Source organism: Macrotis lagotis, chromosome X (genome assembly GCF_037893015.1).
Source record: "Macrotis lagotis isolate mMagLag1 chromosome X, bilby.v1.9.chrom.fasta, whole genome shotgun sequence".
Lineage (NCBI taxonomy): Eukaryota > Metazoa > Chordata > Mammalia > Peramelemorphia > Peramelidae > Macrotis > Macrotis lagotis.
Genome location: NC_133666.1, coordinates 297,460,145 through 297,476,019, shown reverse-complemented (window position 1 = coordinate 297,476,019; position 15,875 = coordinate 297,460,145). Strand labels below are relative to the sequence as shown.

Sequence of the window (15,875 nt, the reverse complement as noted above, 5' to 3'; positions counted from 1 at the left end):
CAGACAAAATTTATTTTAAATCAGAAAAGATGAACCAAATGTAAAAAACAAATTTATTGAGCCAAAATATATCAGAACCTAATGAATATCAAGTTTTCCCAAATGCTAGAGAGGTTTCACTGTTCCTAACAAAAATTTTAGTTCTACAAACTTCAAGTTTTCTGTTTAATGGGCAAGTTGTTCAAATGAGCTTTAGCTAAAATGATTATGGCTGTATTTTTCCAAGGCAGTTTTTATTCCTATAGGCAGTTCCAAATGTCCTTTAGATTTTACTCTCTTAGCATGAGAAAACATCAGGATTTCAGTTTGGTAATTTAAGTTATGTCAGGAAGACATGTTTATTTGTAGTATTAAAATTCCTCATTAAGTGAAACATTTTACAGTTACCTATAAACATTCATTTAAAACTATTTACAATTTCTATTATGGAAGATTTGTATATTGTAACCAATTAAGTTGTAGAAAAGTTACATAAACAATATAGGTCTGATGTCCAATCCTTTACAAATATGAAAAATTACTATCACTGGGTTATCAAATTATCAAGTATAAATAGTATGAGGTCAGCAATATGTCAGATGAGGCACTTTAACAATCACCCAAAAAGGTAGTTGTGTACAAAATGTTAACAGAAATTGCTCTTAATATTCATCTTGTCCTAAACTTCAGAAGTGATTCATTGGAGATTCTCTACATTTAGTCTTATATGCCTTTTATCTCTTGGCTCTCTGCCTGTATTTCAACCAAGGCAACATAGCTAGGAAGTACATAAGAAATAAAGATATCACTGTAGTCCATTTAATGTGCAACAGTACATAAAAAAGAGAAACTTCTACTGGTACATGTGTTTCATGAAATAAATGCTATACTTTCTGCATGATTTACACCAGAAAGCTATATAATTAAACATTAATTTTCCAAAAACAAAATCAAATCTATTTCTAGACAAAACAGAATTTCTATTATTCCTAGACATACATCCCCAAGAGACAGACTGACATTACTCAGTCATTTAATTATAAAATTATATGTGCCATGTGTACTCTTATATAGTCATTCAATTTTTAAATAATCAGGGATATTTTTAAAATAAATTTATCAATGCCTTAAGATTACAACTTCAAGATGACATCAATTTTTTTTTCTGAGATACTTGCCCAAGTATTCCAAATTGTTTTCGAAGCATCCTTTAAGTGAATATACAGATTTTAATATTCCAATCTTACTCTTCCTCCCTTTGGTATTTTACTCCTGAACCATCATCTCTACATCTGTATAGGATGTTTTAGGTAGTGAATACAATGAATATTTGTTAAATGAATGAAATAATAGAAATAACTTTATTTAGTGACACTAAAAGACTTTTAATTTCAAGTACTATAATTTTACCTAATGATTAATGTCCATATAGCCACAATAAATGAAATGGCAACTCACAAATGATTCAGAGGGCATAAAAATCATGGTGTGGTAAATAATCAGAACTAGGAAGTTTCAGGCCTATTATCTAAATTTTCAGGTAACATTTGTAGACATCTGAATCTTAAGTCTATGCAAAAGATCATGTAAAATTTCTATTTCTCTAGATAACCAACTGTTCTTTAATAAAAAATAATACATAATACAAACATGGGCACTTCAAAAACCATTCTTTCCAGTCCCTTGCATCTCAAATTTTTATTGTTATTAAACTGATACTTTCTCAAAAAACATATAACCCTTAATTATGACAGTTTCTCAATCTTAAAGTCAACTGTCAGTCAGTATTAAGACTGAATATGTTAAGTCTCCTAAAATCAGAAGTCAGAAAATTTCAAAACAAATGGAAATTAAAAATTCTTACATACTTAAAATGACAAAAATTAAATTTGGCAAAAGTAATGACTTTTATTTACAAATACATGTATCAAGATTACAATAGAAACACTAGTGAAACCATCTGAACAAAAGCAATGATTTATTGGTAATGGCATTAAAGGAAACATTGACAGTCTCTGGCTAGGGTCAAGCAATTATCCAGGAGCCGTAGATAAAGTGAAGATCCATTTTGATTGCAATAAGGTCTTTCCAGTGTCTTCTGCATCTTAATGGCTTTCTCCTTTCTTACCAACTACCTAGAAAGAAAATTAATTTTGAGTGCAAAATTTGATTTGGAAATGTGATTTTAGAAATACAAACAAAACTACCCCCCCCCAAAAAACTAGTATTAATTTTTTTCACTCCATCTCTTTGGCATGCAATCTATTCTCAGTGAGGGAGCAAATTGTGACCCCCCCTCCAAGTGCCAAAGAATAATGGAACACATGCGAGCCTTTTCTGGCTTTTCCACAGTTTTTCAAGCACGGTTGACAATTTAGAAAAGTTAACAAAACAAAAAGCTCCTATATGAGTGAAGCAGAAGAATATTTTCTATATTAAAAGAAGATTTTAAATTAAGTGCCTACTGAAAAAAGTTTAAAGTTAACAGTATGCTAAATCTGCCTCTTCATGCTTTGACAGGTTTCTAAATTTCCTATATAATATTCAAACATGCAATAAAAAAGATCATCAAAAACACCAATTTCTGCAGCAGGAGAGATGCCATTTTTCTTAATGGACACTGTTTTCTACTATATTTAGTTGTTTTCAGTTGGATCTGGCATACTAGCTTCCATAGAAATATAGTTCTTAAAATTTAAGTAAAATCTTGTTTCTGCCAAAAGACCTATTAATCTATTTTTAAATTAAAATATAAAATTTAAATACTGACAGCCCTAAATTCTAAACATCTACATTCAAAGACACTGCACTTTAAAAGCAGAAACAGGTGAATACAAAGTGCACTACAATTCACCACTTACAACCTGTCTCTTAAAAACAACCATAATTCTGTATCACACAACATTCACACCAAGTCACCAATATATAATGATGTCCCAAAAAGCTTAGGGCAATTTTAAGGTATTAAACCTTAGCTTTAATTGATTCATCACATTATGCTTTAAAAGCTTAAAGCTGCATTAAGACTTTTAGGACAGCCTATACATAATATACCTAAAAGGTAAAAAGTATGGTTCAACCTAGCATTGTGAGGGACTAAGTTCAAAATGTCATCTACTGCTTCATCATTTATAGGTTTAGAAATAAGACAAGATGATCTCTAATTCTTTCTGGCTCTAGCATTCTAAGACACTTTAGTGCAGATTTTTCTCCGAAACAGAAGAAATTTTCTAATAACTAACAAAACTAGACTTTTGTTTCCAGAAAGAACTATATTAAGAAACTTTAAAAACTAACAGTAGAGTACTAACTTTTAAGAATAGGGAGTGGGGAACGAAGTAAAGAATGTTTAAGAACTGTAAGGGGCAGTGAAGATTCAATTATTTAAAGAAATGAATTTAAATAGATGATTAAAAGCATTTATTCTTCACTTGTATTATTGTTGCAACAAGCATAATAGTGAGCTTTTGGATTAAGCAAACAATAACAAAACAAAACAAAAAATTCCTTCACTAATTGATTAAATATTAAAATGTTAGCAGATGTGTAACAGTGAAGATACAAATCTGCATACTGGTTTCACAGGTTGATACCTCTCAACTTGCCAATGTGTATTCTCTGTAAAAAAAAGAAATTAGCATACCAGCGACATGTGGATTTCCCACCCTCAAACCCTAAAGATTTTTTTTCCTTCTTCTCTGAGCCTATACAACACTCCACTGTCTAACATCATCACCTATGGTACATCAATACTGGGTGCTAAAGATTTAGTTTTTTGGGACAGATTCAGACTGCCTTCTATTTTAATTATTTACTCCTATCCTACCACCTGTTCCTGAGCTTTCTGTTATGCTGATACACTATAACTTTATTAAGTCTAAAATACAAATAAATCAAAATCTAAAAATAAATAACTATCTACTAAAAGTCTTTCATTCTATCAGAATATAAAATTAATAAGAAGACCTTGCACTTCACCCCTAAACCTTCTCCAACCCTTCAGAGTCTACCCAAAATATTATATGATCACAAAAGAACCTGAAAATGCTATCTATCATGGATTTAGCAATATTTAATTTGCAAGATGAAACTAACTAAAGGATACACAAAATCCTAAAACAAAAACTGAAGCAGCCTTCAGGGCCAATTATTTCGTGTCTCGTTAATTGAGCAAATATGAAAATTATTAGAACTGTACTTCAAAATGCAATTTGAAGTGCAACTTCTTAAAAATGCTTTATGAAATTAAGTACAAAACAGCAGAAAATTAAAATTAACAGAAAGCAGAATAAGACACATGGTATAGTGAATAAATAAAAGCACTTAGTTGTAAAGAAAACAAAATTAATAGCCCAAGTGACAGAAATGACTAAGGAGGGAATTGAAGAGATGGTTGATGAAATATGATACAAGAAGGCTGATCCAGATGATAGGAGCTGTAGAGAAGAAGGCTCTTGCACCAGCAATGGTGATACTGTGGAAAGGGTGAGAGCAGACAGGTGCTAGATGAGCAGAGAAGCAAGGAGGGGAGTAGAGTGGGACAAGATCAATCTTTATATTACTTCATTTAAAAAAATCTTCTGTGTTTTTAGTTCATTTGAGTTGGATTAATCAGCTGAAAAATAAACAGACAAAAGTGTTACGAAAATAGCTGGCAAAATGTGAGTGGCCAATTTAGAGAATAAGGGAAAGAATAGTTTCATTACAGTAATAAAAATCTGCTTGGCTTTTTATATGAGTATCATTCCCACATAAAAGACAGAAGAAGCACCTACATTTTTGCTCATTTTGAAATAGCTATTTTTCGCTTAAAGACAATTACAATTTCTGGTTTTAATAAAAAGCAGTAAAACAAAATAACCTACATAAATGACATATTTTAACACCACAAAAACCCACTCTACCTCCCCAGATTTTAGACTGCAAACTTGTCATACTATATACATAACACTGGAGATTTTATACTTTATTTTTCCCTCAAGACAAAACTCATAAACCAATCCCACCTCTCCGGATACATATTAAAAACTATTTGTAATGACTACAGCAATAATTCCATTTGTAATCAATAATGGTAATTTTACCCACTCTAATTTTAAAATGAATTCTTATGTAGCCTAAGAAATCACATGATAGCATGTGGGGGAATGGGAGAAGAAAAAAAGTTCTAGGGTAAAAAATTCTGGACACATTTAAATGTGCATCCTTTAGCATTACTTGAACTCTAGTCGTCTTAAAGATACAATGTTAGTAATATGAGAGTCAATCCTGCTCCGCCCCCCACATAATAAAGCTAAATGATTCTATTTTCTGCTCCTCAAAAGGGCTGTAACACAACATTTAGTTATTTGCTTCACAAAAATCAACTAATTCTTTGCTATACTGAAGAGAGCTACCAGGTTAATTTTAACTTGATTTTTAAAAAAATCTAATTAATAATCCCATTTAAATTAGGATTGAATAAACAAGAAAAGGGTCTTGTCAAGCAAACTTCATGCTTTCTTGTTTCCTTACATTTGCTGATGTCATTTATTCCAATTTATAAAAGTCCCTGGAGTAGGGGCTTGTTGTCTGTGTATCATCTCCAGTACTTTGTAAGCACACAAATGTTTGCTGAATGAATGACAAGGCCTTCCTCCAATCACAATTAAATGGCCTGGCTGAAGTCCCATTACATTGCCATCAAGGCTTTCCAGAGAATCCTTCTCTCTTCTGAACTTATATACTGACTGATCTCTATACCAATCCTGTAGTACTTCTGTGACATTTCTTGCAATATCATTGGTTGAGTAACTCTTCAAATGTTTAGACTTCTGCCTCCCTAACTAGACCAGAAATTCTTCTAATTAACAGGAAATGTGTTTTAAATTTCAATTTTATTTACAGTGTAGTTATGTAAAGAGGTGCTGTTTCAAATCAAAATTCTTTTTAATACATAAGCATTTTTTATTCTAGAATTTTAACTATCAATTCCAAAGAAAAACTCAAAATAATCCCTACTTTTTGAATGATTTTTTGCTTTCAACTGAACTGCTATCATGAAGATCAATGAAATATCTTTTACAAAAAACAATAAACTAAGTGAATACAATAAGAAAAAAAAGTTGGTCTCCAAGGAGAATAAAAAAGGATAGTAATATTTCATAGTCAAATATGTTGTCAACTCATATTAGTTCAACATGTTATACTAAAAGAACAAGAATGAAGGATAAAACAATGAGAAAAAGTGAAGAGTATAAAACAATTTAAATAACAAGAACATTAAACAAACAAATTAATGAAATAAATTTGTAGTAAAGTACTGAAATAAACAGGTATCCAAATCAACCTTGTTGGCCATCCGGAAGGAGGCAGGTCCTGAGCTGGTCTTAAAAACAGAGAACAATATTGATTTGGCAAATAAAAATAAAGAATAAAGGTGACGAGACTAGATGTGAGGAACAATGAAAGTAAATGCATAAAGTCCAGGATGATATGATTCATAAATACAAGTAAAAAGAAAGAGCATGCACAGATGGGAGGTGAAATGTAAAAGGTATATGTGAAGTTTTTGTGATATTAAGAAATATCTTTTAAGTTAATTGTTAGTATAAATTGTGGTGAAAGATTAGAAGCTAGTCAGAAAATTAGAAAAACAAATTTAAATATTTTTTACAGGGTTTTAAATATACAAAGAGACTCTAGCAAGGATTTCAGGGTAACAGGGATCAAAAGCAGTCAGTCAACTGAGAACTGCTTTGTTTTGTTCATACCAAAATTTCCCCCATAGCTATAGTTTTTTATAGCTATAATTTTGACCCTTTATTTTATTCAATATATCTAGGCATATAGTTATTCCTGTTTGAGATGATAAATGAACCGTAACAATACTTTGGAATTTGTTTGACTACAGATTTGAAGATTCATCTAACCCAAAACTTATTTTTCAGATAAAAATGAGGTCCAGGCAGGTAAGCAACATATCCCATAAAGGACTGAGATTTGATTCTAAGCCCTCTGATCTCAAATTTGGCCCTCTTTCCATTATTACATGATTTCCCACCCACAACTGAGAAATTTATCACTGCTTTCAGTTTTATAAAGAACATGCAATTCAATAAAATGGAAAGCAATAAAGGACTGCTGAAATGATCAGATTCCTCACCTCCATTCTTTGCCCCTGCAAAGCCCAACTCAACCTCCTCCCTTCTGGGGGTTTGACTGTTTTCTGGTTGTTACTGTTTCCCCCATTTCTACCCTTCCCCCACCCCAATCAGTTACTGTGTGTTTGTATTGTATATCTAAATACCTATCTGTGAATTTATATGCCCTTAGTAGAATGTATGCTCCTTAATGCGAAAGTCTCTTGTTTATATTTGTACTGCCAAGGCCTGCCATATGGTAGCTACCTAATAAATGTTTTTGACTAAATAGATGAATTTAGATTTTAAAATACTTTTGGTGATGATCTGTTTCCATGCTGCTAGAATCCTAAATTTAAGTAATTACTGATCTACTACTATTAATGAGGAATAGTTTTCTTAAGATGGAGTAATTTGTGTGGGCTGGAGTCTGAGATAAGATATCACTTCTAGAAAAAACTTCTATCTAAGTATGAAACCCTAGGTAACCAAAGCAACCAAATATATTAATATAGAGTTCTCAGTAAAGTACAACTGATATTAAAATATAAGTTGTCTTTTTAAATTAAAAATACTATATTTGAAAATGAGATCAAGTTCTATCTTATGATTTGCAGTCCATTTGCAGTATTGCTGTTCAGCAAATTCCTTAAACTGTTTTCTTTTTAAAATATATCTTTAAATAAAACAATAATCAAAATCTTTGTACCACTGCAGTCTTTAAAGTGTTCATTACAAGGTGCTACTACTTGAAAGTCAAGTATTCCATTTATTCCAAATCCTTTAAGCTCCAAATCCTAGCAATATTAATGCCAGTCATGTTTCTATCCCCTCTCCTATATAACTTGTCTAAAATGCCATTGGTTAAAACCCAGTATACCAAAAAGAATTAAGATAGTAAGGAGTCTTTTAGCTGATGTTCCAGCATAGAAGATATGATTCTAACACTGAACAGTAAGAAAATAAACAGCTATACAATTTCATTAAAGAATAATTCTTTAGGCTTTATATTTCTTCTAGGAAATTATTATTTAGAGCAAACTTACTCGTTTGAAGTCATTCATATTTGTTGCTTGAACTGGAGTACCAATAAATGTAAAATATGAAATTCTTGTTGTTTCTTCTTCACCTTGATTAGACTGAACAAATAACTAAAATAAAGAAAAGAAGTTTTTGACATATACATTTACATTGACTTTCTGATGAAAATGTCAAAAAGATTATTTTTTTTACATCTGCTAAAACTTTCTTGAGGTTACAACTAAATTGTTCACCTTAAAAATTATGTTAGGTTTATATTTTCCTCCTCTGATTGTTTCTAATGCTTTTTTCTTCTTCTTCCCAAATTACTTATTTTGGATCCTATTCCCTTTGGGTGGGGGGAGAAGGATTGGGGATAGGAGCATGAGACAACCAGTTGGTTAAATGACTTGTTCAAAGTTATATAGGTAGTGTCTGAGGTCAGACTTGAACTCAGGTTGTCCTGACACCATAGCTGATGCTCTAGCTACTGTATCACCCAGCTGTCCCCATTTCCTTTTAAAGTTAGGACTTTGTCACTTTTTTTTTAAATCTACTTTAAAACAACCCAATTCCCAGAAACTTCCATTTATTCTCTTTTCCTAGTTTTGGAATTTTTTTGGTATCGATTCCATCTTCTTTCATCTAGTTATCTAAATTTTCTCATACATAACCATAAAGTACTACAGATAACAAAACTGAAACTCAAGTGTATTTCTTTAGGTGATTTCTCCTGGTGGCTAGAAAATGAAAGTAATGATACTGATAGTAGGAATACCAAATAGTAGTGATGATGATGATGATGATGGTATTTGTCCTTCATTCTCGAAGACTATGACATCAGGAAGGATGACAAGCAAGTGAATTGGATTTGTGTGAGGTGTTACATTATGTCACCAGCCTCAATTTCTCCTCCAGAACCACCTGGATACAGTGGCCTAATATAAATCACAATAACTGGAGATGGCCTTGGATGCAGGATACTCAGAATTAAATGAACTGCCCTAAGTCACACAACTAGTAAGTGCCAAGTGTCTGAGGCCAAATTTGAACTCAGGGCCTTCTGATCTGAGTTGGTGCTCTCTCTACTAGTTGTCCAATAGTACTAGCAAGCATTTACATAAGGCATAGTGTGTGCCAGATATATACTAATTGCTAACAAGTACTTCACATTTGATACTCACAACAACCCTAAAAGTTAAAGTCAGGTCATCCTGACATTTGAAGAATTGAAAAAACAGGCAAAGGTTAAGGATCACACAACTAACAAGTACCCAAGACCAGTTCTTCCTGTTTCCAGGTCCACCTAGCTGCCTATCTTTGGAATTGTTTCAAAATCTGTTGGGATCAAAACTGCCTCTGCAACACTGTGGATAAATTATCATCCAGATTCCAGAGGGCAATTTCCAAAGGTAGGACATCTTTAAAGAGTGAACTCTAATTGTTAGAATTTTATATCTCCTTGTAATTTAAATCCACTAAGCCCCTTTCTGTCCTCTATCGTGACACATGAATTTTAAAGAATTAAATATATCTTTAAAAAATAATTCCCAGGGGCAGCTAGGTGGTGTAGTAGATAAAGCACAGGCCTTGGAGTCAGGAGTACCTGGGTTCAAATCCAGTCTCAGACACTTAATAATTACCTAGCTGTGTGGCCTTGGGCAAGGCACTTAACCCCATCTGTCTTGCAAAAAAAAAATTCCCTTTTTTAAAAGGTTTATTCAAGTTAAGCCATCATTTTTCAAATGCATTTTATGAGACTTCAAAAATATGAAAACTTTTTTAGTAGATAATTTCCCCCCCATCTTTGAGGATGGGGAAGGAATTCACAAGTTTAAAAACTGAATTAACCTATTTTGTGTGTGTGTGTGTGTGTGTGTGTGTGTGTGTGTGTGTGTAAAATGGAAGTCACTAAATGTGATGATTAGTTATATAAATGATTTTACATATAATTACTATATTTAAAAATGAACTGTCATTAACAAATATTTTCTATACTTTTATGAAATATTACTTACAGTTACACTGTTAACATTTTGGAATTTTACATAACGAAGTTGGACAATACCATCTTCTTTAATATCATCTTGTGTTAGTTCCAGAGCTTGAGTTGGTTCACTTCTTTCTGCCTCTTCAAAATCCATAGATCGGGGTAGATTGATAAAGATTTTTATATACTTAGGACCCTGGCCTACAAAAAAAAATAATTTTTTAAACCACCAGCTGAGGAATTTTTTAGGGAAATATTTAGATAGTTGATATCCAAAAATTATTCAGATCTTAAGCTTTAAAAAAGATATATATATGGAGAAACACTAACAGGAGATGTTGAAATCAGCCTGATATGGATAAAAGTTATCAAATTTAATTTTAGGGATATTTTCAACAGAATATCAATACTGATAATTTGCCCTTCAGGGCATAATAAAATCCCTATTTCTAAATTAAGTTTAAGGGAGGGGAAGAATCAGAAACTTGGCTGATAAGGGAGTCAACTAAAAAGGACTGTGGAGATCAAATCCAAAACCATTTTATGGTTAAGGACACCTTTAAGGCCTAGTGAAATAAATAAAATAAAATAATCAAGGCCCCAAGAGCAAGGAAAGCAATGTCTATCTTGAAAAATTCATAAAAGTTTTAAATTTATCAAATTTCAAATGGCAGTCTGACAGACAAAATATATAAAAAGGGGAAAAATATAAGTTGATATTTGGAATAACTTGAAATCCAATCAGTTTTTTTAAAGGTCACTTGAGAAATTTTCTATTTGCTGAAAAAGTTGAACCCTTAAAATTCTGAAATTATATGATAGTTTCCTCTCTTCCCCCATTACTTTAAATATCTAAAAATCTCAAAATAAATAATTATTTCCTGCTACTGCAAAACCTTAAATGCACTATTAACTTAATCGATTTATAAGGTAGAATATGTTGCTATACTTATTAAGGAAATGTTACTTCTAATAACTTTGAGTTTCAAAACTGAATTTAGACTTGTTTGGAATCCTGAGGATTTTATAAACTTCACTTCCAACTTGTTCTTTCAAATAAATGAGAGGTGGGACACTATTACATTGCAGGTGGAGCTGTGAGCTCATCAAAACTTTCTGGAGAGAAATTTGGAACTACGCCCAAAGGGCAACAAAAATGTGCATACCTTTGATCCAGCAATACCACTACTGGGTCTATACTCTGAAAAGATTATGAAAAAGGGTAAAAAAATCACTTGCACAAAAATATTCATAGCAGCCCTGTTTGTGGTGGCAAAGAATTGGAAATCAAGTAAATGTCCTTCAATTGGGGAATGGCTTAGCAAACTGGTATATGTATGTCATTGGAACACTATTGTTCTATTAGAAACCGGGGTGGGGGTGGGGGATGGAAATTCAGGGAAGTCTGGAGGGATCTGCATGAACTGATGCTGAGTGAGATGAGCAGGATCAGAAAAACACTGTACACCCTAACAGCAACATGGAGGTGATGATCAATCTCAATGGACTTCTCATTCTAACAGTGCAACAATCAGGCACAATTTGGGGTATCTATGATGGAGAATACCATCTGTATCCAGAGAAAGAATTGTAGAGTTTGAACAAAGACCAAGAACTATTTAATTTAGGAAACAAAAACTGATATCTTATTGTCAGATCTTCCTATCTCTTATACTTTGTTTCTTCCTTAAGGATATGATTTCTCTCTCATCACACTCAATTTGGATCAATGTATACCATAGAAACAATGTAAAGACTGGCAAATTGCCTTCTGTGGGGGGTGGGGGAGGGAAGTAAGATGGGGAAAATTGTAAAACTCAAAATAAATAAAATCTTTAATCAAATAATTGAGAGGGAAGAGAACTTTACATCAAAGACTCCAAGAGAAGTAAAATTAAAGAAATAAATAACCTAGCACCTTCATGCCAACAAGTCTATAATGAGTCAACTTTAAATATATTTTCCTTTTGTTACCCCCCTCAATTTTAAAAATTCTTATTTTTAAAGAAAATGCCATCTTATAAACAGATTAATCTGAATTCATCAAAAATGACCATGGCTAACTATGATCAAATTATCTACTTCATTTCAAGAAGAAAGTAGAATTTTACTAATTTAACAAAACATTCATCTAGAAGGCATACTATCTGAAGAACATTTTGTTAAGTATTGGGGACCACAAAAATAGATTAAAGAAAACAAGAGTCTCTTAACACACCATTAAGCTTCAATTTTTTTAAATAAAAAATTATCTATGAGCTGTTAAAACAATGATATCTGATTTCAACACTTAATTACCAATCAAAATTTTGTAACATTAAATCAAGAAGAATGTATTTAAAATTTTAAACTGAACCAATTATTTATCAACTTCAAATAAGGTAAATGTACCACCCCAATGGATTTAAAATAAATACCATTATTTTGAATGTAAAATTAAGCTTCTGTAGTGAATAATAAATAGTATTCTTCAGTTCATGTCATAAAAGATGTTATAATTCCTCTTGGTCAAAAGATAAGAAAAAATTGAATACTAAAAACTTTAAAGCTGACTATCAAAAGTTGGGCTAGATTTACTCACCATTATCTGGCCCCTGAAATTTCATGGAATAAAGCTTAACAGGTTGATTGAAAGCCACTGTAATAAGCAGCTGTGAAGAAAATAATCAGAAAAAGTTTCATTATCATAAAAAATTTAAGCAATGATAGAAAAAAAAGCTCGCTACTTACAATTCACATAAAATACCAAAGATTGGCAGAAAAAATTACTATTATAGGAGTGCATACTTTAATGATAAAAATCTCTAAGTCTCTAAGAAGGTTGGAAATTAGAGAAATGCAAAATTTTTTTACTTCAAATCCTCTAAAATAAAAAGACAATAAAATAGATTAAAAGTTCACAATGTAAGCAATGTGGGAAGACAAGAACACTAAGGACACTATTATAGGTGGAACTGTGAATTAACTACTTTGAAAAATATTTTGATATTTATACAAGGAAAAATGTCTCAACTACTCAAAAATATCCTAAGCATATATATCAAGAAGGTCAAAGTTATGAAATACATACTAAAATATTTACAGGAGTACTTCTTGTGGTCACAAAAATATTGAAAATGAGATTATGGGCCTATCAATTGGGGAACAACAGATCAACAAATTATGGTATAGAAATGTAATGGTATATTCCACCATAAGAAAAACATGAACCTGAGTAACACCTTTAATTCTAGCAATCAATCATTTTCACGATAAACTACTGATATAACATTTACCTCTGTTTTTAGTAAGATACTGAGCAAAAGTCTATGGATATAAAATATGCCATAAAACAGTCACTATAGCATCTGGTTTTGCCTACAAGTTTTCCTTTGTTACAAGGGAAAGTGGGTGCAATGGGTGTAGGAAAAAGGACTGAAACAAAAATAGCTAACAGTAAAAAAATGTTTTGAGAAAAAAATGAATAAAATGAATTGATTCAGCTCCTCCCAGGGTTGACATTTATTTCTCTTCCCCAGAGCAACTACATTAGATCACAAAGGAAAAACACCCACATTCCAAGATGGGAAGAGAACAAGATGCATCAAATTCTTCCAATGACCTGAAGGGTCCTGGATAGGATAGATTTCCTTATTCAATGAAAAACCAGGTGAAACAGAACAAAGCTTTGTAGCTAAGTAGATAATGAATAAATAAATATTCATTTGATTCAATCCAAGCAGCATTTACTACTATTGACCTAAACAGTAAGAGGAAAAAGTAGAATTTTTCCCCTCTTAATTTATTTTTCATACTGCAGATTAATCTTTTTTTCTCTTCAGTGATCTTCTGGAGCCTAGCATTTGAAATATAAACTCTTTCATCTGGCATTAAAAATACTGATCTGATACTACCAGTTTCACATTAAACCTCCCTAGATGCTCTAAATAGACAAATCAATCTGTAGCACTCTTTGTCCTTTAAATAAAAGTAGAATGGTTCCTGGCTGCTACACAATGGATTATAATAAGTGTAAATGTTAAGACCATCTCCATAAAAACAACCTAAACTGAATGTTATGAAATTATAATGACCAAGTTTAGTTCAAATAAGAGGTATTCCCTTCTTTTCAGGGATGAGGAGCTAGCTAAAAACACTGCAAATCTTGTCAGACTGCTAGCTATCTTGAACTGTTTTTTCCTCTTTTTATGTGTTGCTATGAAGGATTAATCTCAGCAAGGAATAAAAGGTATACATTGGAAACTTAAAGAGATTTTAGAAACAAAAGATGTAAATAAACTTTTTTTCTTAAAAGTACGTTCTTTGACCAGAATCCCAAAGGTAAAATGCTATCCTGGCAAGTTTTCCAGGAACGGTGTGACTGGAAAGCTAGTTGTTTGATTGTGTTTTTATGTTTCATATTTGAGACTGGAGAGCTGGACCCAGGTTCGCTAAAATCCTCAAATATCTATACTCATAGATCCCTTCAACACTTAGTATTACTACCCAATTTTGAGTTAAACATTAAATACCTGCTCATCACAGTCAGATTCCAAAAAGGAAGGATCTTTGCGTAAACAGTTATCAAATCCATGCTCATCACTTTCATTAAGACATTCACATCCAGCTTTGTTAATAAAGGGCATTAAATCCATCTGGGAAAAAAAATTAAAGTAAGACTTTAGGGAAAAGAGCTAACACTAATACCTTAGAAATTTAGAAAAAAATAACAATTCTTCTCTTTATTAGTTTTTAAAGGAAATGCAAACATAATTTGTAATGATCCTTCATGACCAGATACCACTCAAGTGCCCCAACCATACATCAAGATCAAAATGGCTAAGTATTACTATAGGAATAAAACAAACTTGATATTTTAAAAATATCCATCTATGATAAATACATCACTTTAATTCTGAGGAACAAAACAATCTTCACGGATTGGAATGGAAAATGGAAAAATAGAAACATTTCTGTACTTATACTGGCTGCTGTTTATTTCTCTTAATCACAGAGCAGCAAGAATTAAAGTCTAAAGGTTTGAGTCCACTTAATAACAAACTTATTTGGAAACAGTTCACTAATCTAGAATGAAAATGATATAACCATATTTCTCAAACTCAGTTCTAGTGCACTCGAATAGCAATGAAAATTTAGGTTCTACACAGGATCTTTAAAAATCCTACTTCTTTTTTTTTCCTTAGTCATGGATCATAATAAATTGATTCAATATAAACGGATCAACTACAAAATAGGTAAGTGTCATCCAAAAAAAAAAAAATCAAATTCGCCAGGGCAGGTTAGGAGAAATGATGAAATAAAATTTCCTTTGAAAAAGACCTAAGGAGGCAAATATTAAACGTTTTTCCAATAAAGCAAAAATGTCCCTTTCTCTGCTATTATTTGAAGTAGTTTTAAAAATGATAGAAATAGCAATAAGAAGAGAAAGAAGTCAAAAAGCATAAAAGATCAGCAAAAGATAAAACTATCTCTTCTTGTTAATGTCATAACGGATATTGAGAAAATCCTAAGGAATCTATTAAAAAATTAAGACGATCAATAGCACCAGTGAAGTTGCAGAACACAAAATAAACTCAAGAGTATTTCTATACAATACTTACAAAATCCAGGACAAAAATATAAAAGGAAGTTCCATTCAAAACAGTTACAAAACGCAAAAAATCTAAGACAATCTATCAAAGTACACTCAATACCATTTTAGCTATAAATGCACAAACATTTTAAAGAAAACCTCTATTTGATACTTAAGGGTAAGTCACGCCAAT

General features: G+C 31.8%; 1 protein-coding gene across 3 annotated transcripts in view; it reads right to left on the bottom strand.

Moving 5' to 3' along the window:
- Positions 1-1,940: 1,940 nt before the first annotated feature.
- TXNL1 (thioredoxin like 1) overlaps positions 1,941-15,875 on the bottom strand; it is a 41,639-nt gene continuing 27,704 nt past the window's right edge. Inside the window, exons 4-9 of one of the 3 annotated variants that reach the window (XM_074207139.1) lie at positions 14,622-14,744; positions 12,692-12,761; positions 10,139-10,311; positions 8,147-8,251; positions 3,554-3,597; positions 1,941-2,114 (exon numbers count right to left, since the gene is read on the bottom strand). In XM_074207139.1, coding sequence (XP_074063240.1) covers positions 3,559-3,597; positions 8,147-8,251; positions 10,139-10,311; positions 12,692-12,761; positions 14,622-14,744 — 510 coding nt within the window. In that variant the 3' untranslated portion in view covers positions 1,941-2,114; positions 3,554-3,558. Of the gene's footprint in view, positions 2,115-3,553; positions 3,598-3,620; positions 4,595-8,146; positions 8,252-10,138; positions 10,312-12,691; positions 12,762-14,621; positions 14,745-15,875 lie in introns of those variants that run through there. The other 2 variants (XM_074207140.1, XM_074207141.1) reach the window with 2 other exon arrangements.